The 27,113-nt window shown below is 39.7% G+C and overlaps 2 protein-coding genes across 2 annotated transcripts; both read right to left on the bottom strand.

Annotated features, from left to right (window-relative positions):
- Positions 1-4,016: 4,016 nt before the first annotated feature.
- Positions 4,017-22,019, bottom strand: LOC110531808 (carboxypeptidase Z). The gene is made up of 12 exons (XM_021615238.2): positions 21,824-22,019; positions 20,700-20,732; positions 19,644-19,861; positions 19,382-19,538; positions 17,356-17,577; positions 16,911-17,140; positions 16,352-16,513; positions 12,155-12,313; positions 11,204-11,342; positions 7,173-7,312; positions 6,947-7,046; positions 4,017-5,054 (listed from the first exon to the last, which is right to left on the bottom strand). The coding sequence occupies exons 1-12, from the start codon at positions 21,927-21,929 to the stop codon at positions 4,702-4,704; spliced, it is 2,019 nt and encodes a 672-aa protein (XP_021470913.2). The 5' UTR covers positions 21,930-22,019; the 3' UTR covers positions 4,017-4,701.
- A 565-nt stretch (positions 22,020-22,584) lies between these two features.
- Positions 22,585-27,106, bottom strand: LOC110531809 (G-protein coupled receptor 26). Its single transcript, XM_021615240.2, has 3 exons — positions 26,439-27,106; positions 26,113-26,226; positions 22,585-24,492 (listed from the first exon to the last, which is right to left on the bottom strand). The coding sequence occupies exons 1-3, from the start codon at positions 27,104-27,106 to the stop codon at positions 24,255-24,257; spliced, it is 1,020 nt and encodes a 339-aa protein (XP_021470915.1). The 3' UTR covers positions 22,585-24,254.
- Positions 27,107-27,113: the final 7 nt, after the last annotated feature.

Raw genomic sequence — 27,113 nt, forward strand, 5'->3', positions numbered from 1 at the left:
GTACAAATCTGTCGTTCTGCCCCTGAACAGGCAGTTAACCCACTGTTCCCAGGCCGTCATTGAAAATAAGAATTTGTTCTTAACTGACTTGCCTGGTTAAATAAAGGTAAAATAAAAAAATAAATAAAAAGCGACTTACAGCTGTAATCACAGCAAAAGGTGGCGCTACAAAGTATTAACTTAAGGGGGCTGAATAATTTTGCACGCCCAATTTTTCAGTTTTTGATTTGTTAAAAAAGTTTGAAATATCCAATAAATGTCGTTCCACTTCATGATTGTGTCCCACTTGTTGTTGATTCTTCACAAAAAAATACAGTTTCATATCTTTATGTTTGGAGCCTGAAATGTGGTAAAAAGTAGGCAAAGTTCAAGGGGGCCGAATACTTTCGCAAGGCACTGTACTTCATAGTTCACCTGAAAGCTGCAACTATTTTGAGTAGACAGCTGTGTTCATAATCAGTCCTGAAGTAGATATGGCTTGAGGAAGATACTTTTACAGCTGCTTTGGGAATAAAAGCAGCAGATTCATTGAACTGAACCGAAGCATTGCTTTGCAGTAGACTCTACCTACCTAAGCAGTCCGATGCTAACATAACATAGCAGAGAAGAGCAGCTCCATGAAACTTTCTCAGCCTTCCTTAGTAATTGGTGACCCAGCACCCCAACTCACATGAGCAGGTCCCACCAAGGCAAACAGGTCAATCCCATTTAGAATTGTCCTCAGACTCACTAGGAAGCATGTGACCTTCTTCCCATTATTCCCTCTCTCATAGTCAGAGAGGAAGTCCTTGGCTGGCCTCAGGCCCATGAGATTTCAGTTTGAACAGTGCACGCTGTTCAGTTTGTCTTGAGCATCAGTCCAGTCAGACGTACAGGAGCAGCCTAATGTCAGTGTAGGCCGACAGTAAGAGTCGGTAGGCCTGCAGTGCTTGTGTCCACTGTGTCCACACACAGTGCATATTTTCTATGAAACTTTTCTGCTATATTTTCTTGTGTTATGTAAGGGATCATCAATGAGGCTTTGTGCGGGATCATCAATGATGCTTTGTGCAGTTTTATGGAAATATACCATGACGCAGGAGGTGATACGGCTCCCGAGGCATAAATTGGGAAGTGGTATTTTCCATAGAAGTGGAGTTGATTATCCTGCTTATACCCCGGACTTAAACACAGACTAATAAACTCTGTTCTAATCTACAGTACCCTACTTTCATGTAGATGTGTACCTTCAGGCTATGCTCAAACATTACAAACCTACCTGAGGACAACAAAGTTTCTGCTCATCTTCCAAAAATTTCTGAAACACTACCTCTTCAAAGAGTTTGCAAAATAATCCCATAGAACCCCCCACCCACCCCCCTTACCCCCCGCCCCAAAATAAAATAACTCACTTGCATTTCCTGAACTAACACTTGCACTTTGTACTTTTTTTCCTACTAGCACTGACTTTGCTGATTGAGAAAACATTCACTTACTATTACTGAGATTCAGGTAACTTCCAAAATAAAGGAAACACCAACATAAAGTCTCTTAATAGGTCACTTGGCCACCCAGAGCCAGAATCAAATCAAATTGAAATCAAATGTATGTATATAGTCCTTCTTACATCAGCTGATATATCAAAGTGCTGTACAGAAACCCAGCCTAATACCCAAAACAGCAAGCAATGCAGGTGTAAAAGCCAGAACAGCTCCAATGTAACTTGGCATAGATTCTACAAGTGTCTCAAACTCTATTGGAACTGCATTGTTGAAGGGCTTGTATGTAAGCATTTAACTTTAGGGTCTACATCTGTTGTATTCCGAGCATGTGACAAATACAATTTGCTTTTGATGAGACACCATTCATCCATGAGTCCATCATTTGGTGTTTTGTTGATGGTGGTGGAAAACAGTCTCAGGCGCTGCTCCAGAATTCCCCATAAGTGTTCAATTGGGATAAGATATGGTGACTGAGGCAGCCATGGCATATGGTTTACATCGTTTTCATGCTCATCAAACCATTCAGTAAACACTTGTGCCCTGTGGATGGGGGTATTGTTATCCTATGGGGGCATAGCCATGGTAGCCAAAATAATAGCCAAAATAATGGCCTGCCCAGCATTTTTATACATGACTCTAAGCTTGATGGGATGTTAATTGCTTAATTAACTCAGGAACCACACCTGTGTGGAAGCACCTGATTTCAAAATATTTTGTATCCCTCATTTACTCAAGTGTTTCCATTATGTCAGTTACCTGTATGTGGTTGTCCCACAAGCTATTTTAAAAATGCACTATGCAGAAATTGCCAAGCCATTTCCTGGTTGCTAAAATTATAATATTTATCCTAATTTCAGTTTATGTAACATAACAAGCAGTCATTGTGTAGAGAATCATTGTTCCATCTAAACCGCTGTGAAATATCTTTTCCATAACCAAAAATATTGTATTTTCAGCTTTTGACGCTGGTGTACAAAACCGGAAGTCCATTCTCAAAAACTAAATTTAAGAACCATTTCATTCAATGGGAATGAAAGACCTATAACTCACATTTCTATATGAATTTGGTCAGGTCGCCCAAAAGGTTACATGTAGCTTTAAGATGAATGCACTGGATAAGAGCATCTGCTAAATAACTAAAATGTAAATGTTATGTGTTATTTATTTATAACAGACTGAATTACATGAATGATAAATGCACATCATTGTGGAGCAAGAGAGAGAAGTCCATGCCATTGGGTTATCTAAAAGGGATAGACCACCTAAATTACAATATTACTGAGAGAAAAAAAATTACTATGCAATGTGTATGATTTGTGCATGCAAACACCAAAATGCTAATTGGGATCCATCCACTCGAATACATTTTTGGTCATGAATTCTAAAAGGGTCTGTGTGAAGCCATGTTTGACTAAGTGTGGGTAGCAATCTCCCTTTGCCCATGCTTTCAAGGTAATGAAACACACAAGTAATTTCATAATTTGTGTGAATAATCCCTTTAAAATAATGTATATTTATGCATTATTGAAGTGCTTATAAATTCTTACCAGCAGTGGCTCAATGAGGGATATGTTTTCCAGGGTTTGGTCTAGCTTTGTGATTCAAGGAGATGATGTTTGGTCAGATAGGGTCAAGGGACAACAGCCTAGCAAGTACAGCAGACAGTGGTCAACTGTTTGGTATGTCAGGAATGCTGACATCTGGAAATATACACAAACACAAATCAGATTAGACCTCCGTTTACTAATCATAACCGAACATCAGCTCAAATGTATGTAGGGGAGATTGAAGAAAGAATTCTCATTGCTAGCTGAATACTGTGGAGTGGTGTCCATTGGTATTAAATAATGTAAGCTATTGCAAGCCTATACAGCATCCTACCATTAGCAAAGGAGATTGTTCTCTTCTTTCAAGGAACAGGCACAGTGTTGGCATACCTGTTAAGGGGTTACCTTAATGATATTCACAAGTTAACATCAATTGTGACATTGGTGGCCAAACAAGACATTGCAAGATATGACTGAACATTCAGTTTCAGATCAATTCATATCTAGGTAAAATGTAAGACAAATACTGAAGATAACAACTAGAGCCACAAGAGTAAATTGATGCCGAGCGCTATGTGAAATGACACACTTTCTAGTTCATAAAGCACGGTTGACTGGTACCACAGACTGACATATCACTGCCTCTGGTTCTACTTTAACAGATGCCATACGTGGTCGTGTGGTAGAGAGGGGGGATGCAGTATGGGGTTGGCTGGAATGGTTGTCTTGCCTGGGATGGCAGTTCAGTTGAATATGCAACATGGGCAACAACAAGTGAAATTAGGCTGCCCTCTTATGGCCAATGAGTTTCATTACATCTTTTAAAGAGACTAGGGACCCATTTACTACCATGTAGACACATTTTAGGAACACTTATTGTAAAGTGGAACTGTGACTGTCTGAGAATTAGATACCTTACAGTGTTATAAGAATTGAACTTACCTCATTTTGGAAGATTTAAAGGGAGGTCAAATTTAACTGAAGAGAATGTGTTAACAATGTTTCTCTCTTTTATTTAACATACAAAAGCCAGTAGTAGCAATAGTTGTTGTTATTTAATCATGTTTTATTATAAACACGTACAAATATGTGAGGGTGGAGAGACAAATGGTTTGAGTCGTTCAACCTTCCGGTGTTGCATTATGGGCATAAAGTGAAGCAGCATAACAGGGCAAAAGCTTGAGAATGGGGGCTACCTTTAGGAGAAAACACTTTAAATTAACTATGCCTTGTTAAATTTACATATTGCTATCATGAACAACTTGATGGCCAGCCAACTAGCTATTTCCTCTTTAAATTCAGTTATGACAAGTTTGAAGCAACGGATAATAATGGTAACGTTAAAATGTGTTACTTTTATGATAAGATTATGTAAATCATATTCAACTCAAATAGTAGCCTGTCTTTGATCCTGTAATGCAGTGTTCTCAAATCTGGTCCCCGAGAAACCCCAGGGTTGCAAATGTTTTATTCAAGCCCTATACAGGCACACATGATTCAACTAATTATTAAGCCGTTGATTAATTGAATTATGTTTGCTAGTATTGAGTTGTAACAGACATCTGCAAACCTTGATGGTACTCAGGGACCAGAGTTGAGAAAGGGAGATATAGGAGGAACGAGAGCCATAGAATTAGCCATAGAATTTTCTATTTTATTGGACTGGAGAAGCTCTAATCAATTCTGAGAAGCCAGGTGGGAGCAGATCCATGGGCGCGGCTAAAGTAGCTCCACCACCATGGTTTCTCCTGCCTCTCCTCTCTGTTCTGGTTCTGCTCCCTAATGGCATAGCGCTCAAACTGGTTGTAGGGGTCAAAGCGCTCATAGGTTCCCATGGAAGGGATGTTATAGTCCTCCTCTATGTCAGGCTCCACCACTGCCTTTTGCAGAACAAAGTCCACCCGGCCTGCTTTCTGCATGCGTGCCGGGAGGTGGATCTTCTTCATGGCCCTGGTGTAGCCTGGTGCAGAGGCAGTCAGGATGTGGATGCCAGCAGTTAGCATGCGCCAGTAGTCTCCGTTTTCAGCTAGAAAGAAAGGGTGGAAGGGAGAGAGGATCTTTTGACTCAATGGGTTACACACAGCCTGACATCTCAAACAGGACATGACTGTTATTTTACACAATTAAAATGGGATCTCTTAGAGCTTTAGCATTATAGAAAATTAAACTACTTCAAACTACTACTAAAATCCTCAAAGCTACAGTTGAAGTTGGAAGTTTACATACACCTTAGCCAAATACATTTAAACTCAGTTTTTCACAATTCCTGACATTTAATCCTAGTAAAAATTCCCTGTCTTAGGTCAGTTAGGATCACCACTTTATTTTAAGTATGTGAAATGTCAGAATAATAATAGAGATAAATAGAGATATTTAAGCTTTTATTTCTTTCATTACATTCCCAGTGGGTCAGAAGTTTACATGCACTCAATTAATATTTGGTAGCATTGCCTATAAATTGTTTCACTTGGGTCAAACGTTTCGGGCAGCCTTCCACAAACTTCCAACAATAAGTTGGGTGAATTTCGGCTCATTCCTCCTGACAGAGCTGGTGTAACTGAGTCAGGTTTGTAGACCTCCTTGCTCGCACACGCTTTTTCAGTTCTGCCCACAAATTTTCTATAGGATTGAGGTCAGGGCTTTGTGATGGCCACTCCAATACATTGACTTTGTTGTCCTTAAGCCATTTTGCAACAAATTTGGAAGTATGCTTGAGGTCATTGTCCATTTGGAAGACCCATTTGCGACCAAGCTTTAACTGATGTCTTGAGATGTTGCTTCAATATATCCACACCATTTTTCTTACTGATGATGCCATCTATTTTGTGAAGTGTACCAGGCCCTCCTGCAGCAAGGCACCCCCACAACATGATGCTGCCACCCCCGTGCTTCACGGTCGGGATGGTGTTCTTTGGCTTGCAAGCCTCCCCCTTTTTTCCTCCAAACATAAGAATAGCCATTATGGCCGAACAGTTCTATTTTTGTTTCATCAGACCAGAGGCCATTTCTCCAAAAAAGTACAATCTTTGTCCCCATGTGCAGTTGCAAACCGTAGTCTGGCTTTTCTATGACGGTTTTGGAGCAGTGACTTCTTCCTTGCTGAGCGGCCTTTCAGGATATGTCGATATAGGACTCGTTTTACTGTAGGTATAGATACTTTTGTACCTGTTTCCTTCAGCATCTTCACAAGGTCCTTTGCTGTTGTTTTGGGATTGATTTGTACTTTTTGCACCAAAGTACGTTCATCTCTAGAAGACAGAACACATCTCCTTCCTGAGCGGTATGACGGCTACGTGGTCCCATGGTGTTATACTTGCGCACTATTATTTGTACAGATGAACGTGGTACCTTCAGGCGTTTGGAAATTGCTCCCAAGGATGAACAAGACTTGTGGAGGTCTCCAACTTTTTTCTGAGGTCTTGGCTGATTTCTTTGGATTTTCCCATGATGTCAAGCAGAGGCACTGCGTTTGAAGGTAGGCCTTGAAATACATCCACAAGGTACACCTCCAATTGACTCAAATTATGTCAATTAGCCTATCAGAAGCTTCTAAAGCCATGACATCATTTTCTGGAATTTTCCAAGCTGTTTAAAGGCACAGTCAACTTAGTGTATGTAAACTTGTGACCCACTGGAATTGTGATACAGTGAATTATGAATTAAATCATCTGTCTGTAAACAATTGTTGGAAAAATTACTTGTATCATGCACAAAGTAGATGTCGACTTGCCAAAACTATAGTTTGTTATCAAGAAATGTGTGGAGTTGTTTAAAAACAAGTTTTAATGACTCCAACCTAAGTGTATGTAAACTTCTGACTTCAAATGTATGTATTCATCTAATAACTATCACTTAGATTCTCAAAGCATACAATAAAAATGACCAATCGCAATCTGTAAGGCAGACTATAGATATTACCTGTTGTGATGTCATGCCTTATTCCTCGGACAGATATCCTTGCACCTTTGATTCCATTCCCATCGGCATCCTTTACTATTCCCTTTATTCCACGGTGGACCTGGGAAACATTGAGAAGCAGTGTTAGTAGAGAAGTCCTCTCAGATCTGTTAAAAGGAGTGATTGAAAACAGAAGGGTTGATTGGTGGATGTTTTGGAATTAATTGCTGGGTTTGAGGTCTCTCACCGACTCCATGAATGTGAGCAGAGCCTCTTTGTTGTCCTGCCAGCCTGTGTATAACTCCTCCTCAGCTGGGAATTTATCACAGCCCAGCTCCACCGTCACTTCCAAACAGTTAGTGTGGAGGTAGTTGAAGTCCTGCATACCTGGCCACATTACAAGAGGAAATATGTACTAGTGAAAGAAATGACAAACTCATCATCATAGAAAGACAATAACTAGAAGCACCACCAGGTGGCTTTCATACTTCAAAATACAACTTGCTTAGTAAGTGCAGGTTTTCATTGAGCCTTCATCAGCTATTTTAATCTAATGTTATACATTCACTTCAACAGTCCTAGACTTATCGACTGATTTGATGTTGTTTTTTAAAGTAAATGTCCACTGAAAATCTAACTTATAAAAGTTAATATTCTGTTAACTCATACCCAAATAATGTTGTTGACTCATCTTACACTCCTATATGCTATTCGTGGCCAAAGCTTAAAGTGGAGAATGTATTTATTTATTTTTTTAATATTTTCTCATAGAGGATGATGTAAGGCTCCTGAGATTAGCATTTTTGGAAGGAAAACTATTCCAATTAGCGAAGCTGGGAAACCTATTGTTATTATACATTTTTTTCCCCTTGATATGGTCAAATAACTCAAGCATAGATTGGTAACTTTTTTCTAATTTGACACAGATACTTCAGGCCATATGTAACTTGGTCAAAAATAATGGCACTGATTGGCCTATAGGCGGCGCTGTTATTAGCAGTCTCACTTAAACCCTCATATCTGTCGCCCCATTTGACCTATAGACTTGAAACATTGTATGTAGGTGTCTTTCCTGATAAATAAACATCATTTTTTTTTTTTTTTTGTTTTTTTTTTTGGATTAACACATTTGTATCAAGGAACCATAAGGTCCATCAGTATAGATTTTGGAAAACCTTGGGAAAACTTCTCATGAACCATAAGACAAAATAACACCACATGTGTTATGTAGTAGGCCCATGGTACATCTCTTAATTTAGTTTGAGAAAAGCTAAGGCGTTGGTTAAGAAATGTCTGAGTTAGTGATAAATCAGGAAATCTGATTTTATGCATCCATTTAAATCCTTTTTAAATCCACTTCACAATGGCTTATCAACTTGAAACTTTTTAGGGTCATCAAAGACATTACCATGATGAGCCATGTTAGTTTGGCATTGATATCTTAAAGAATAAGGAAACTATTAATAATGAACTTTTTTGACTATGTAATGCTAATGCTTAAAATACACTGAATAAAAATATAAATGCAACATGCAACAATTTCAAAGATTTTACTGTGTTACAGTTCATATAAGAAAATCATTCAATTTAAATAAATAAATGAGGCCCTTATCTATGGATTTCACATGACTGGGAATACATATATGCATCTGGTCACGGATACTTTAAAAAAAAGGAAGGGGTGTGGATCAGAATATCAGTCAATATCTTGTGTGACCACTGTTTTTCTCATGCAGTGCGACACATGTCCTTCATATAGAATTGATCAGGCTGTTGATTGTGGCCTGTGGAATGTTGTCCCACAGATTTCAGGAATTCTGTACAGATCCTTGCAACATGGGGCAGTGCATTATCATGCTGAAACATTTTGTGCTTATGGAACATTTCAGGGATCTTTTATTTCAGCTCATGAAACATGGGACCAACACTTTACATGTTGCGTTTATATTTTTGTTCAGTATTAACATTTTTAAAAATCATCTAAAAGTCAGATTCACTCCAAATTTGGTCTTTGGACTCATTACAATAGTCCCTAAAGAGTTTGATAAAATAATGTTGATGCATTCAAAGATGTCCACACAATACCAGTAGATGCATATGAGTACATATGCTAATACGCTAAAATATGCTAAAGAAAACTTTCAAAAATCTTCTCATGAACCATGTCCAAATGGCACTACATTTAGAATGTAGGCCCATGGTGCATTTTTAAACATTTAAAAAAACATTACCCTTACGTCTTAACTTAGCTTGAGAAAATCAGATTTTACGTGTCCATATAAACATGTCCATTTGGCCTATTCAACTTGAAACTCGCTATCATGGATGTCCCTAAGACACTGAATTTGGTATTGATATCTCAAAAAACAAGGACATTTTTGACAACTCATTCTTTGCATATGAAACGCTTACGCTCAAAATCATCTGCAATCATCTTCTCCTCATGAACCATATATCAGATTCTCTCCAGGTGTTGTATTTAGACTCATTACATCAGTCTTTAATGGTTTTGAAAAATAATTGTTGCTGCATTCAAATATGGCTAGCACATCATTTTTAGCATTAGCATATTATCCTAATGCTAAAAACACAAACAAACAAAAAACTTCTCATGAATCATAAGTAATAGGGATGTATCGATTCGCTGATAAGCATCGGCCCCGGTTCAAATGTTTAATCCCGGTTCAAATGTTTAAGATATGAGTGCATCGGTCCACGGGAGCCCAAACCGATCCAAACAGTAAGAAAATTGATTAAAACGCTACGAAACATTGTTCTGAAAATACAGATAATCTGTTGTGACTGAATTGATGCGTCCTATCCTTCAGCCTATCAAACTTTTATGGATTTAATTGCATATGAGATGTAAATATTTTTGGTAGTTCTGCTTTAACCAGTCAGTGCATTTGGTCATTTTTACATGGACAGGGTAGTTGTCATTTCATAACAGCAATACTTTTTGAGAGCCGCACTGGTTGGACACCTCTCCTCAGTAAAGCTCCAAACGGTCAAAACCATTACCTTTTGAGACGGGGTGAAAACAAAAGCTGTGTTATATTAATTTGCCATGTACTGTATGTCATAGTTAATTTTGCAAGATAAATATTGACATGTTACTAGCTCAAAACATTTGAATCTGCTATATGACAAATTAATCAGTGGGTGATGTGGATTTCAGATAAAAAGTAGGGGGACAAAAACGTAAATATGAATGAAATGAAATGATGAAAGCCGTAGCCATTCGACCCCTTTCCTAAAACACAAAGTCTAGGCCGGAGATATGACATAATATTGCCGCTGATCAAATATTCCCACAGATACAGTCACAACAAAGAAATGAAAAGTGGACATCCTTATCTCATAGTGGTAGATGCTCAGTCTGCCCTAAGGCTTAGCTCAGGTCCCTAGACACACATGAATCGTATCAAACCGAATCACATCGATTCGTTCCACTAATCAAACTGAACCGCACCAAATTGATTAAAACGAAAAGTATGGTCCCTGTATCGTATCGGAGCACATGTATCTAGATGTATCTAACGAATCGTGCTTGTAAGGAGAGATGCACATCCCTAATAAGTCAGATTGACTCCAGATATACTCAATGAATTAGCCTCTGATGAATTTGAGAATGATTAGTTGCTGCATTCAAAGTCGGCCACGCTAAACCATATCACACCAGGGCTATAAGAACTTAACTGATGGACATGGAGCCATGAAATTTGGTATGTAAACCTTATGTATATGTCCTTAGAATCTGTGTGGCTATAGTCACTGCAACCTTAGGTGGCTGCAACCGGTGGCACTATAGAGGTCATTGGCACCAGTGGCAATAACTATTGATCAAGCAGACTTTGTCTTATGCAAATGAATGCTAGATATAAATTATGCAGACGAACAACGTGAAATATCATGAAAATAAGATGAAAATATTCAACAAATCTTAGCATTAGTGAAATTGACCCAAGCATTGTATATAAACTCAAAACATTAAGTAATTACTTTAAGGATGAATACCTGCTGTATTTCAAGCTACAGCACTAGACTAAACTTCACTTGTGTCATCCTTGTGGTTTTGAGAGATAAACATGGTAATGCTTTCACTGATGGCACATAAAGGGAGATAGTTCCTACATGATGGAGTGCTTGCTTTGTTATCCAACTGATATTGTCTCCTTTCTGTCATCCTGTGAACCCTGTTCATTGCTGCTCGCAGCTATATTTATAGGTCATATTTATTAGAAATCTGGAAACACTGGACAGTTACTTTAAACTCACCACCTGCGAAACTGTACCACTTTGCTCCATTAATGATGCCGTCCTGGCCGATGCTGCCAAAGTTCCCACACCTTTCAGAGTTATTTCCTGACATGGTGGCATGGGCATCTGCATATGTTCTCGCTATCTGCTTGAATACCTGCAGCAAAAAAATAAAACATATGTCTTTCTCATTCATAAAAAAAGATAACGGCAAGTTCTGTTTACTGTTAAAGCAGCATACCACCCTTGCCAGCAGCATACCACCCTCCATACCACTGCTGGCTTGCTTCAGAAGCTCAGCAGGGTTGGTCCTGGTCAGTCTCTGGATGGGAGACCAGATGCTGCTGGAAGTGGTGTTGGAGGGCCAGTAGGAGGCACTCTTTCCTCTGGTCTAAAAAATATCCCAAAGCCCCAGGGCAGTGATTGGGGACACTGCTCTGTGTAGGGTGCCATCTTTCGGATGGGACATTAAATGGATGTCCTGAATCTCTGCGGTCATTAAAGATCCCATGGCACTTATTGTAAGAGTAGGGGTGTTAACCCCAGTGTCCTGGCTAAATTCCCAATCTGGCCATCAAACCATCACAGTCACATAATAATCCCCAGTTTACAATTGGTTCATTCATTCCTCTCCTCTCCCCTGTAACTATTCCCCAGGTTGTTGCTGCAAATGAGAATGTGTTCTCAGTCAACTTACCTGGTAAAATAACAAATCAATTAAAAAAATTGATTTGAAATGTTAGTTTGATTTGTTTGCAGCTAAAATACATTTCATTTACATGTGACCGCAAAGGAAATCTCCAAAATTAACCTTTTTTTCTCAAGAATGTGGTAATGAATGCAGAGCATGAACAATCAATTGGACAGCTCTCTGCAATAGACACACTTCAGGTCATAGAGTGCAGTCCATTCTGGAGAGTATTGTTCATGTTGGAGTGAAGGATACATTTTGCTGTCAGTCCTACATACCTGTTCGTCTGGCGTGGGGGAGAACATCTTCTCCTCTAGTGGGTGTTTGGAGAGGTCGTAGGGATAGGACACCACCAGCTCTCCTCCGTGGAAGTTAGCTGAGAGCACAAAGGGAATGGACCTGATCCACTTCATGACTGCGTATGTCTCTGGAGCTACCTGATTTATTTCAAACACATACAGACCGGCTTATAAATCATATGTCACCATCTTCAGCTGGTCATATCACAACAAAAATGAATGATGGCATGACAACAGGAAATGATTGGTGAAGCTCAAAGCTCAATTACATATCTTGATATCAAATATTGACGATACATCAATAAGGACACACAAACTTGATTTACTATTTAACGGATGCCCTGCTTGACTTTTCTTTTAAAAATGCAATAGTGTGCAGGAGTTCCTGCATGTGGACATTCCTAATTCTGCAGGAATGCCACCCCTCAAGCATCCCATTGGTTCCTTCATGATCACCCCCCATCGAGCATCTCATTGGTTCCTGCATGAATGCCTCCCGCCTGTCCTAGTTTAAAAATGGACAAATTGAAGTATAAAGCGGGGTTCCTGCAGATGCAGGAATGCCCCAAATTGCAGGCCACAATTGCACCCTTCTCAATTTATGCGGTACTTTGTTCTTTTTCTGTAATGCACTGTCCGCTCTACCTTGAGGATTTCCCAAACTGATACGTGAGAATAAAAGACCAAAGCCCCTCAGATCATGCGATTGTTATGTTCAGGCCTCTAATTGAACAGTGACACACATGCTCGGTACATGTTTGTGAAGACGTTTAATTTCTCTTGCATGCCAGCATAATTGAGGCCGCCGCAAATTCTCACCATTTATGTGTCCAGGTTAAACGTGGTGGGGTGTCTCGTTATTAACAAACAATCGGTTAAATTAATTGTTAATGCATAATTTTCTGACCTTTTATAAGCAATTAATAACCCCAAAAAACAATGTCATCATCGAACCGAACAACTGGCCAGAGATCAGGGCATTCCTCAGCATTCCCCAGTGCAAGCTGAGAGTATTTTGCAAAACCAAATTGAAGTCAAAATGAGTGATGACATTGAAGTGTGTCGGCTGTATGATGATTTGCGAATCATAACTTACATTTGACCAGAAGCCTACTGCCTGTAGACAGAATGTGTTTGAAGTTATCATGTGCACCGAGAACAGCATATCCTGCAAAATGCATCGCCAGTGGCACACACACACTTCGCGCAGATAAGGACCTCCACAATGATGTGGTCGACTCTCTCCAAGGTGTGTGCTTTTCCTGGCAGCCGGATGAGGCAATTGAAGGAGGATGCTGTGAGTGATTGACTGTATAGGCCTTCTGACCTCGAATTTAATAAAGCTTACTCTGTAATGGAATGATGCTTCTAATTGCGCATTTTAAATAAAACAAATATTCTGTAGATTATATGATAGATAGGCTATACTCTATGGCCGGATTGAAATTAACTTTTTTCAAAGCTACATTCATTTGACAGACCTAACTTGAATGATTGTCCCTCTTTCTTCAAATTAAAGGCCTTGTCTATGATAGGCCTATTCATATTGTCACGACTTCCGCCAAGGTCGGTCCCTCTCCTTTTTCGGGCGGCATTCGCCCGTCGATGTCACCGGTCTTCTAGCCATCGCCGATCCACCTTTCATTTTCCGTTTGTTTTGTCTTGTTTTCCCGCACACCTGGTTTGCATTCCCTCATTACTCGTTTTGCATATAACCCTCTGTTTTCCCCCATGTCTGTATGTGGAATTGTTATATGTAAATGTATGTGTACTCCAGGCTGGTTTACACCGGGTTATTGCAACCCGTGTGTGTTTAGTTTTCTTAGTACCGTGTTCTGTTCGCCTCAATAAAGGGCACCTGTTTGCTACCCATTTCTGCTCTCCTGCGCCTGACTTCCCTGCAGACAGTTATGCACTCCTTTACACATATTTTGTTAAAGCCTATAGGCTACAGTGTATATATTCAGGTAATGAACTCATTAAACACTAACATTTCCTTTTATTACAATTATTTCTTGTCGCTCAATCTTGAATTAGAAAAAATTAAAATATTCTACTCTATTACCCTATATACAGTGCCTTGCAAAAGTATTCACCCCCTTGGCGTTTTTCCTATTGTGTTGCATTACAACCTGTAATTTAAATTATATTTATTTAGATTTCATGTAATGGACATACACAATATAGTCCAAAACGGTGAAGTGAAATTAAATAACTTGTTTCAAAAAATTCAAAAAAAGAAAAAATTGAAAAGTTGTGCATGCATATGTATTCACCCCCTTTGCTATGAAGCCCCTAAATAAGATCTGGTTCAACCAATTACCTTCAGAAGTCACATAATTAGTTATATAAAGTCCACCTGTGCGCAATCTAAGTGTCACATGATCTATCACATGATCTTAGTATATATACACCTGTTCTGAAAGGCCCCAGAGTCTGCAACACCACCAAGCAAGCGGCATTATGAAGACCAAGGAGCCCTCCAAACAGGTCAGGGACAAAGTTGTAGGGAAGTACAGATCAGGGTTGGGTCATAAAAAAATCTGAAACTGTGAACATCCCACGGTGCACCATTAAATCCATTATTTAAAAAATGAAAGAATATGGCACCACAACAAACCTGCCAAGAGAGGGCCGCCCACCAAAACTCATGGACCAGGCATGGAGGTCATTAATCAGTGAGGCAACAAAGAGACCAAAGATAACCCTGAAGAAGCTACAAAGCTCCACAGCGGAGATTGGAGTATCTGTCCATAGGACCACTTTAAGCCGTACACTCCACAGAGCTGGGCTTTACAGAAGTGTGGCCAGAAAAAAATAAGCAAACATGTTTTGTGTTCGCCAAAAGGCATGTGGGAGACTCCCCAAACATATAGAAGAAGGTACTCTGGTCAGATGAGACTAAAATTTAGCTTTTTGGCCATCAAGGAAAACGCTATGTCTGGCACAAACCCAACACCTCTCATCACCCCGAGAACAACATCCTCACAGTGAAGCATGGTGGTGGCAGCATCATGCTGTGGGGATGTTTTTCATTGGCAGGGACTGGGAAACTGGTCAGAATGTAAGGAATGATGGATGGCGCTAAATACAGGGAAATTCTTGAGGGAAACCTGTTTCAGTCTTCCAGAGATTTGAGACTGGGACGGGGGTTCACCTTCCAGCAGGACAATGACCCTAAGCATACTGCTACTGCTGAATAGTTATGCACGCTCAAGTTTTCTGCTTTTTTGTCCTTTTCTTGTTTGTTTCACAATAAAAAATATTTTGCATCTTCAAAGTAGTAGGCATGTTGTGTAAATCAAATGATACATACCCCCCCAAAATCTATTTTATTCCAGGTTATAAGGCAACAAAATAGGAAAAATGCCAAGGGGGGTGAAAACTTTCGCAAGCCACTGAACATTAAATTAAGTTTTTATCCTGGTGATGACAGGGATTGGATTCTACTTTTTCCAGTGCTGCATTCATTTGACAGACCTAACTTGAATGATTGGCCCTCTTTACATTCAGTAGTCTATTTCTCCTATAATGTCTTGTCTATGATAGGCCTTTTAATATTTGTATTGTATTAATATTTTGTTGAAGTCGAGTTAGGCTATACATTTAAGGAATGAACTGATTATACATTAAGTCAATAATTTTTTTACACAGTTTCTATTGTATCCTATTATACATCATATGTTAATAATACTGCTATTGATGTTTATCAGTGATATGTTCAGAATAAAGAAACTGTTACAAGATATACTGCCCATTGCTTAATTTCCCATGATTATAACAATTAACATTGTAACATCATCTGCATTCTTTTTCAAAATAACACAAGAAGGATTTCCTAGCGTAGATTTTCACTTGAAATAATATAACCCACATTAGGCCTAGAGCTTGCACAGGTGCGTAGGACAATGTGGTAAAGTACTCATTTTTTCCTTCTACACTATTTATGAAAAACCCTCTTACTTGGTATCAATTTGGATTCATTTGTTTTTCTGTTTTGTTTTTTTGCCTCACTTTCGGGAACAAAAATCAGTTAAACAGTAAATAAATTTTGTCTATCCTAATGCCAAAATACACGTAAGGCATTGTCAATTGTCATGTATTCATATCCAGTAGCATAAACACCACACAATCAATGCAAACATGCATATAAATCGATAGGAATTCATACTGTACCTTATCAAACCAATAAGCGTCTGGGATTGGGATGTGGTCGCTACGGAAATGCCGGTGTCTGCGGCGGCCGTAGGCGACAGCGGTCAGGTCAGGGAAGTTCCTGTTCAGGTCAATGTTTTGGGCATTACCTCGACCCAGCGTCCAGCTGTAGTAGTTCTGAGCCTGTAGAGTTTCATACAGTGGGTAGTATACTGTAAGTATCGAGCAATGAATATTATATGATTGATATTTGATTGGTGTTGTTGACTAATGTGAATTCAGTGTTGAACACAGGAGGCTGCTGAGGGGAGGCAGCTCATAATAATGGAAACCATGTGTCTGATGATACCATTCCACTGATTCTGTTCCAACCATGACCACAAATCTGGGCTCCCCAATTAAGGTGCCACCAACCTCCTGTGGTGCTGAATAAACTTAACGTTCCGACCTGCCGTTGAATTCTGGTAAAAACATGGTAGAGTGTGTGTATACTTTCAAAGCCAATAAGTCTTCCATGTTGATTCACCATCATGTTGGAATTACGTTCAAATAACATAGCAACAACATTGATTCAACCTACCTCCTCATTCTCGGGGTCGTTGGTGCCCTGGACCTCAGCAGCAGCCAACTCATAGCCGTCAGGGTTCATGGAGGGCAGGATGTGGATACGCGTGGTGTTGATCAGGCTCTGGATGCGCTGGTTCCCCAGCAGGTACTCTGAACACAGGTACTGGGTCAGATAGATCAACAGCTGGCGACCCAGCACCTCGTTCCCGTGCATGTTGCCTATGTACTTCATCTCCGGTTCAACTGTTGATATGAGAAAACAGGATAGGGACTTACTTAACATTTATTCAGCAAGAAAGTCGCTTGAGATGAATGATCTGTTTTTCAAGGGATACCTGGCCAAGACAGCAGCTTACAGTCTAGTGCAACAATCAAAAAAGACACACTATCTCCGGTTGAACTCTGAACCGAGGACTCTCTCTCACTGTACTGTATATTTGAGGACCATTTGTACTCACGTAATTCATGTACTCCAGGGTTGTTTGAGAACTCAATCACTAGCAGGTCTTTGCCCTGCACACTGCGGCCGATGCTGTAAGTTGTGGCGATTTCAGGGCATTGCGCTGCAGTCTTCTTCAGGATGCTGTTCATCTGGGTGTTAGACTGATAGCTAAACTGGATGACAGTATGAGGCTCCTCAGGGGTATTATCTATACTGGCCTGGTCTTCTTCCTGTGTCACTATGAGAAAGAAGAGATGGTGACATTTTTATAATAATGGCTTATTCGTAAAAGTTGTTATAAAGTGTAGCCAAAGATATAAAGATCAATAGTGTTCCAAGCCAGTTAAGACACTTTTGTATTAACTAGCAAGCGTGACTTTGATTCAATGTCATAGAAACGTTTACATTTGAAAGCACAACCATGCTTCAATAAACCGCCTCACTTAAATAAATTGGATCCATATCAGAATACCATTTTACCAAATACGGCCTTAGTCTTTCATCTCATGCCGAGTAAAGCCCTGTAAAATGTCAGGAGACTGACGAATTAGAGAAAGTGGAAAGTCTACATTCTAGCCCCGGTCTGCACTTCTATATAAATGTGCTCATTTAGGCAAATGTGCCAGACCTGAAAGGTAAGCAACCAATCAAAGTTGAGACATAAGACCAAAGATATCAGTTCAACATAAATATCTGCATGGAAATAATTATAAACCTTAGTATGGTTGCCAGACATCAGCTTGTGTTTCAGTTAGTATCTAAGATCGGTTTGGAAACAGATTTCATACTCCACTAAAAACTGTTATGCAAAACTTTATACCACCATCTGTGTGCATATCTATAACCATATCATATTGTATGTATAATATGTAAATTCATATCTATGATATGTTTCTGGGAAGTGGTTATATGAACATTCAACTGTTATTTTGTCGGTATAGGCTATGGTGGGAAAGAGTAGCTGTGGAGTTAAATAGAGAGAGTACAAAGGAATAGAGGACTCGTTAACACTCATTGAGAGCAATTTCACAGCTGGAGTGTGCATTGGTTGCAGCCACAGAGACAAACAAACTGTACGGAACTCAAGTTAGACTGATCACTTCTCCGCGTGAATTCATAGACTTGTTAAAAAGCACACAGTATATCTTGCTTGAGTCAAGATATTAATGGCAGATGTGATAACAGCGTGGCCTGTGGACATAAAGTGACATAATTTGTATGTGTTCCCATATGGCTCACATGATGTTATGGCAGTTGTCAAATCTCTAACATCTTGCTTATGGGTTCTTTTTGAGGGCTTTGTATAGTTGCTACAAATATAGATCCTTTCTAGGTCACAAAAGCCTACGTGTGGGCAGCTGCACGGAAATAAAATAAACAATGGCATGGAACAATATTTAACTATACATTTTCGCTATGTTCCTTTCTAATAGGCTACTTGTATTAATTATAACACAGGAATTGGTTACCCTTCCACAATTTTCTTAATCCTGTGAAGTAATCAAACATTCTCATAAAAGGTCAGCGGCAAAGCAGAGCAAACAGGTTTGGTACTGTGTTAGACATAATTTTTACATACAAATCTGATTGGATACAAAGTTTGATTATTGAAATATCAGCCCTCTAACTTCAGAGTTGCTTTTTTCTTTCTGATGGGCTAATCGGGGACATTTTCGGAGACAACTCGAGCCGGGGACAGGCCATTCAAATTGGGGAAATCGGGGACATCTGGTCACTTTACCGCAAGGGCTCATGTGGCAACCAGGCGACTATCATAAATCTGCGTAGCAATGCCATTCTCCGTTGGCCTTCCAAGGATGCTTCTGTTATTAGAGGGGGTTTGGGTGTTATTTTTCTTTAGATTGATATAATCTTGCAATAATATTGACACACATGGTTCTCTCTAGTCGTACATTTTGCTCATGTGGTTGTTTTATGTCTGAAAATACTATTTGAGTCAACATCCTACTGTACAGTAGTTAGTGTCCTATTGTAGTCTCTATCCTAGATTGATAGTCACTTGTATGACATGACACCAGTACCTCGTAGGCCCTCCAGTGGGTCGTAACAACCCTCCTGGTCGCTGACAAAGAAGCGGTCACAGTCCAAGAAGTAGGGCCAGGCCATCTCGATGCCCTCGAAGGCGTGGCGACAGCTCTTACGCACCGCCTCGCAGGTACTCCTGCACGGCTTGAGCACCTTACATTATAAAATAAAACGTTCTGACTTTAATGAAAGTTATGACATTATTGAACGTTATTACATTATCCAGTGTTATTACATTATCCTTTGTTAGCTACACACTTTCTCCTTCTCACAGCGTGGCACCAGCACTGAGCAGCCCAGCATGCGGATGTCCGGGGTGCACTCTCCATTGAGCAGGTTGTGGACCACACTGAGGAGGAGGTACTCGGGGCCCAACTCGGCTTCCTCACGGGTCCTGTGGCCCAAGATGTTGGGGAACATGGTGTGGGTGTAGGACATGTCGTCGCAGTAGTTCATCATGATGTCCACACACTTGGCTGGGTAGAGGAGAGAGGCAACCAAGAAGCAGGTTCAGAAAGATGGAAGAGATTAAGTGCTATATGGTGACTGATCTGAATGTAGACTCATAGCTTACCATGTTGAATCATTCATGTATAAAATACACATAGTACATCAAAAGGCTGTAATATAACAAAATTATGCAAAACTTCATAATACCATTGTATTGTTTCATACTATTATGTAATCTTTGCAATTACCTTCGATGGGATCTTTGGATGATTTTGTAATGTGGGTGGCAAAATAATCTTATAACATTTGATTTGTTATTAATTATTTTCAGGTGGGGGCGTAGTGTCAACTCGCTTGCAAGATGGTTTCTATGGTTCCATATGTTCTCTCCATTGTAAATCAGTATGTTTAGGGGTATTGGCCAGGTGTTTTCCTCTTGTAGCTTTACATTTGTTCTCAGTTCATTTATTTAAGAAATATAGCTAAGATGTTCAGTAAGCAACCATCACTCATTTCCTTGACATTGAAAATATACATAACCTGATATTAAATTGTCATATGTATATGCATGCAAGAATCCATCCCTTTGTCTAAAACGTTTTTATTATCTCATATATAGCTACCTCTATGCAGTCCAAATATTTCTATTATGTCTGGAGATTAAAATGTGAATATTTCATACAGCTATTTATCATCCAAAAATACACTTGATAGCTCGGAGATGCCTTAAGGCCATAATATCCCATTGAATATCCCACTGCCCGCCTAAAGCCATAATAACCTTACTAGATGTTGTCAGTCAAGCCTGTACACACATTACATTTACATAAGTTTGAAGGGTTTCTTGATGAAAGAAATACATACGTTTTTCAGGTTCTGTTTTTTTGCAAAAACGACCTGAAAGACAAACCATTGTTAGTTTATTTCATACCTTCAACACTAGATGGCAGAATAACATTTATCACCACCGTTATTGGTGACATTAGTTAGTTTTTATGAACCCTCTATCTGGCTTTACCATCTCTCCTCACAAATATCTGCCTGTCCAGCCTGGTCTCATAGATTAGACGTAATATAGTAAACATAAATTCAAGACACTTAAATTAGTATGATATGTTACGATTGGTATGGTTACAAAAGACAGATGGTTACTTTAGGCAAAAACGAAGGTTACAAGTTCATATCTCATCACGCACAACTTTTTATCTAATTAGCAACTTTTCAACTACTTACTACTATTTAGCTCTTTGTAACTAGTTAGCATGTTAGCTAACCTTTCCCGTAACCCTAACCCCAACCTTAACCCTTTTCCTAATCCTAACCTTAACTATTTTAGCTAACCCTTCCCCTGATGCTAACCTTAACCCTTTAAATGTTAGCCAGCTAGCTAACGTTAGTCACCTAGCCACCTAGCTAGAATTCGTAACATAGAATACGTTTAGCAAATTCTTAACATATTGTACATTTGCAAATTTGTAACATATAATACGAATTGTACTTTCTAACATGTCATACTAAATGACTGATGGACAATCACAAATTAATACATACCATACGAAACTTAACATATCATACTAAAGAGAAAGTATCGGATTTACGTTAAAAAAAACAACGAAATGCTCTGAGACCAGGTTGGTCTGTCAGTAAAATCGTATTAATTTTCTAAGAACTCTCATTCTTAGGATCAGATGACCTCTCACTAGTGATGAATATCTACCTCAATATTTCTATATAACTCTACAATTCTATAATTCTCTAAAGAAATTAAGCATTTAATTTCGCACTCATTTAAGACACTTTTACTTTTGTTACTGTTGGCAGCTTGTGAATTAAAATAGGCCACAATAGTTTGTCTATGTTTTAGATTAAATTCCTCTGAACCATTACCTTTTAGATAAACATATTTCAGGAATAGCCTAAACACTGTCACATCACTCCTAGGAACAAATAACACCATGTGTGTTATCATAGCAAGCGGAGTACTTTACCGAGAAATTCGTATTCAGGGTTGCAGCGCGGAGAGGCACACCAGATAACCGTTACAAGTGCATTCAGAAAAACAATAGTCTTCATTTTCCTCCGCATAAATGCCATATTTTGTGATGTGGCACCTCAAGCCTACTGCGCCTAATTACACGAAAACTTTGAGAGCTTCCCTAAAAAGTGAGTTTATTACAAGTATTACGGTCGACTATCAAATTACAGAGGGAAATGTTCCGGACAGAAGTGGCTGGAGTTGGGAGGATTGTGCTTGAAAACATGCTGCAAATAAACCTCTTACCAATCCTATACTGTAAACAGTTTTACTCAACCATTTCCACATATATTAACCTTTCATTTCTTACCTTAAAGTGCATTCATTTATTGGACATGTATGTTGACAGTACATATGCTCTATAAAATAAATAGGCTTGATACTTGTTGCTCGATGAATTTTTCCCGCCCTTCAGTCGCTCGTGCCAATCCTTTGATCCCTTTTAACTAATCAACAATCAATCATACAGAGGCGTTTAATAATATCGCTGTACTCCTACTTACTGCATGGCAACTAGTTATTGGGTTATTCGATCGAGGTGTGGTGACACAAACGTTGAATTGTGTATCCAGGCAGCCTCTAGTCTAGCACCTGCAAAACAGCTGGTGATGCATCTGCCAAGATAAAATGCCAGATTGGGCAGTAGATATGAGATAATGCTTCTAAATGTCCCTGTTATGTTGTCTCATATGGCCTGGTATCAAATGATGCTTGTTATTTGACAGCTTTATTGCACATTTTTCACCAACATCTTTACTCACACACTGCCAATGTAGGCTACAGCAAGTGGCTTACAGTATGAAATACGTTGTGTCTATACATCTAATGAAACCAGTTCTGATAAAGCAACTATAGGAGCTAAACAGTCATACTGTATATTGAATTCTGGCACACACACAATAACGTGTTTAAAGCACTTATTGAAGGTATCATTATTCCCCTATAGCATTTTAAGATCAAATAAATAATATCGTTTCTAATACAGTGCAACGTAGTTTGATAAAGATAACATCAGGTATTTATAAATATCCATATATACATTACCAGCAATCACTTGAAATATGTATATTGATATTTGGCAAAATAAAGTATTATACACAGTAGTACAAAGCCATTTCAGTCAAAATTATCTTTATGTAGTACATTCAGTTACAACATGCTAATATCATAGTAAACATGATATTTGCCTTTGGCTCCTGTAACTAGTAGCTCTGAGAGAAATACAAAGTGCATTCATTTCCAGTGATTGACATGAAGAAATTGTGAACAACTGCAGTAGTAGTCTAACCCAATGAGTCTAACACAGTCCATAGTCTACTTAACATGGCCATCTATTTAGCAGTACTTGCCACAGCGAGTACCATTCATTGACAAGTACACATTTTAACTTCAAGAAATTGCACCAGTGGCCCAATGGCTACTAGCCAGCAGCTAGTTAAGCGTTCCCATCCTCCCTATCCACTGTTAACAGTCCATAACCTTGTAAACTCGGGCACCCATAACTAACATTTTGAGTAATTGCGTCAAATGCTCCATTAAGTTCTGGGGGGGAGACGTGATAGAACATTTACGAACGTGACGAGCGAAGTCGCCACCCCTCTAAACGGAAACTCTCAGCCATTTCAGGCAAGTCCATGGGCCCAATGTCCCTTCCCCTACCGAAATTCGAAAGATGTGAGCACCTGCGAAATTGTGATTCGTTCAACTGATCAGTGACGAAAAATCAGCGTACCGGAACAGAGTTCCTCGTTAGTCGTCGCATCCAACAGTCTTGTATGTTATGTGCATCTGTCAACAAGAAATTAATAACCTTCATAGCACTTCCCTGTGTTCTATATGGGTGTCAAAAGGTCTGTACATTTGGCTATGTCAGCTTCTTTATAAAGAGGTTGTTATATGGTAGATAAGTGCCCACTAGCATACCTTGCTACTCAGCAGAGACAATAATTCAGTCTCTAATGGTGTGATTCATCCGTTTATGATTCAACCCGAGCCCCTGGCTGATTCAATAACATTGATTCATTTGATTCTGGCTCTGTGCCATCGAGTGTGTGTGTGGTTCTACCAGTGAACCATAGATCAATAAACTTCCTTTTTTACCAATAAGCCTGGAGCAAACGTCCCCGAATGCGATCATTCTTTGCACAGTCCATCTTGCCATCTTCCTCTGTCTACCCCTCCGGTTTTCCTGTCTCCCTCTATCCTACTCCTCCCCTCTTGCTTTTCCTCCCACAACATCTCCCTCTCTCTCACTATCTCTTTTCTTCTCCAACAATCCCTTTTTCTGACCATCTCTCTCTCAGCTCCTGCCCTTTTGCCATAAGGAAACCTTTATTTTTGGGCTGTCTGTCTGTGGTATATTTGTTATGTCCAAAATGGTGGTATTAACTGATCCTATGGAGAGAGTAGTCGTTCTCTGTGTCCAGAGAGCTGTTGTGGCCAGACGATGGGTACAGGTCACGGCGCAGCAGCCGGTTGATGACGGTAACCAGGACCTTCTTGTACTGTTGACGCAGGAGGGAGTAGGCAAAGGGGTCGGACGCAGCCTTGCTGTATGTCAGGCACTTACTGAAGATTCCCCAGTGGCGATTGATGCCCACGAAGGGAAGCAGCTCCGTCAGCCTGAGAAGGCAGAGGTCAAGTTAGAGTTCGGAAAATAGCCTTTTAGAAAGGGCAAATGTTATCCCATATTCAAAGCATGGTATTTATCTTGCAGCAAGTTGTTCTGTTTGCTATTGAGAGTGTTTTGTGGTAACTCAGTTGTTATTCTATGAAATGCCATGAGGCTCTAAGGTTGCAAGGTAGAACAGAATAAATGTGGCTTTATTGTTCAGCCGATAAACAGCGTGGGCGACTAGCATTATACTAAAGGTAATAATAATATACATAAAATATTTATTAATAAGAAATATGTATAACATGAACATTGCTACATTATTATGGCCCACTGGTATGCATAAATGCTAATGACGCATGCAGTTGAGTGATAGAGGATAAATCCTGCCAATAAGCAGAAATTTCCCCTTCATTAAGTAATTCTGACTCTTTCCATTGTGTGCACAGGAGGTTAAAGGTCATGCCAATTACTGAGACAGATTTCCTCATTAAAATGTTTTTCGTTATTCCACCCCCACCCCCCTCTAGACCCCACCTATCAGGTGGGGTCAGGTGGGGTCTAGAGTCCACACCCACACATTATCTAAACCAGGGGTATTTCACTCTTACCCCACGAGGTCCGGAGCCGGAGCTGGTTTTCTGTTCTTCTACCTGATAATTAATTGCACCCACCTGGTGTGCCAGGTCTAAACCTGGCATGGAACAATTAAAACAAGTAGTGGAACTGGCTTCGAGGACCAGAGTTTAGTTTTAGGGATTTAAACTATCACCCAGGTCTGTATAACACACCTGCATCGGATTTCATGTAATGTTCTTTGAGGAATTTTTATTGCTCTGAAGTAAAGTTTCGGACAGATGCATCTAAAAACACTCCTCTTGAATTAATGTGGAGTTCTATGGAACCCCTGTTATTCCTAGTTAGGCACCTGCTCATAACTACCATCTCTAGACCAGTGGTTCCCAACTCCAGTTGTCGAGTACCCCCAAAAGCACACATTTTTGTTGTAGCCCCAGAAAAAAAAACCTGTTTCAACTCATTTAGGTCCTGATGATTAGTTGATGAGTTGAAACGGTTGTTCTTGTCCGGGGCTACAATAGAAATGTGTACTGTTGTGGGTACTGGAGGACTGGAGTTGGGAACCACTGCTCTAGGTCATGCTGTGCATTCTTGGTAATTAAAGTCTCTTTGTATGATAAATGTCATCTCATGGTTCAGTGAAATTAGATGACAACAGATAATGGATTGTTTAATGATGGATGTTTCAGTTACAGATGGAGATCATTGTCATAAACACAAAAAAATCCTCATTTGGGTGAAATTGAATTAAACCGTGCATGCATATGGCTCAATCTTGCATGCATATTGCCTCACCTTACAACTGAACTTTGTTCAATCAGTTATTTTGCTGTGTGGCAAAAGTTATTAGACAGTGTATATACCATTTGATTATAGCCTATATATTTACTGTTCATTAACTGAGTTTTATGAGCAAAGTCTGTTCACCCGGTGATGTGTTAATCTCATAAACCCTATAATACCCCTTTAATAGTGTGTGTTTACAGTAGGTGAATAAAACACCTGTTTGTACAGCTGCCTGTATTGCAGTTTACTGGAAATCCACTTACCTGGTAATAACATAGGGAGCAAAACAGATGATGAACGACCCAATGAAAATGCTGATTTTCTTGGTGGCTCTCTGTTTCCTCCGCTTTTGCTCTACCAGGCACCTTTGTTTCACACTGAAAATAGAAATGAACTTTTATTAGTCCAGCAGAACAAATGACAAAATATTATACATTTAATATTTCCTTATATTTTTCGAACACCTTCTTCTAAGCATGTTTCCTCAGGGTTGACGCTATAACCTCTTATCATAGACTACTGTAAAGTTATTACAGCCCATTGTAACGGCTATTCATTCCACACCTCATAAGTAAAGGAACATACATACGTTGGGTGAATATCCACCAGCAAGAACAGGGTCTGCATGGTTATAACGTCAATCCTTTTGCAGTGGAAGCGTGCAACTTTTAACACCTTCAGATAGGTGAAGCACAGGATCAGTAGCGAGAGCATGAAACTAGTGGCGTGGAAAACGACGGTGAAAATTGTAAACTTTATCCTGTCGCTCTCCTCGCTCAAATGCAAGGTGCACGAGGCGTAAATGTGGCTATAGTCAACCCAGGAGAACAGGAGGGCGATGACGGAAAACGTGAGGGAGTGGAGCCACGAGTAGCACATCATGATCACTGCGTCCTTGTAGCGCATTTTACTGGAGTAACTCAAGGGAAAGACCACCGCTATCCAGCGGTCTATACTGAGTGCTGCCATACTCAACATAGTGTTCGCAGTCAAAAAGGTCTCCAGAAAGCTCACTGTATGGCAAAGGCAATCCCCAAAAGGCTGCTGGTTTCCGATAATCCCCACCAATGTCGATGGCATGTTCAAAAGGGTGATAAGTATGTTGCAGAAAGACAGGTTCATGGTGAATATTCCCGGCACCTGTCGGCGGATCTCGGTGCTCTGGACAAAACATAGCAGCACCAGCAAGTTCGACAACAACGAGACAATTGCGACCACAATAATGAACAACGCGAAGATAATTTCCACAAAGTCCATGTCTCAC

The sequence above is a fragment of the Oncorhynchus mykiss genome, chromosome 9 (genome assembly GCF_013265735.2).
Source record: "Oncorhynchus mykiss isolate Arlee chromosome 9, USDA_OmykA_1.1, whole genome shotgun sequence".
In the NCBI taxonomy this organism is placed as follows: Eukaryota; Metazoa; Chordata; class Actinopteri; order Salmoniformes; family Salmonidae; genus Oncorhynchus; species Oncorhynchus mykiss.

Coding starts and splice junctions, on each gene's coding strand:
- LOC110531808 (XM_021615238.2), bottom strand. CDS start 21,929: ATGGCATTTATGCGGAGGAAAATGAAGACTATTGTTTTTCTGAATGCA. Junction 11,343..12,154: donor CCCCCACGCCAGACGAACAG/GTATGTAGGACT, acceptor TTTTTGCTGCAG/GTATTCAAGCAGATAGCGAG. Junction 7,047..7,172: donor TGCTCACATTCATGGAGTCG/GTGAGAGACCTC, acceptor AATGTTTCCCAG/GTCCACCGTGGAATAAAGGG.
- LOC110531809 (XM_021615240.2), bottom strand. CDS start 27,106: ATGGACTTTGTGGAAATTATCTTCGCGTTGTTCATTATTGTGGTCGCA. Junction 26,227..26,438: donor CTGGTGGATATTCACCCAAC/GTATGTATGTTC, acceptor TTCTATTTTCAG/TGTGAAACAAAGGTGCCTGG. Junction 24,493..26,112: donor GCTCCCTATGTTATTACCAG/GTAAGTGGATTT, acceptor CTGCCTTCTCAG/GCTGACGGAGCTGCTTCCCT.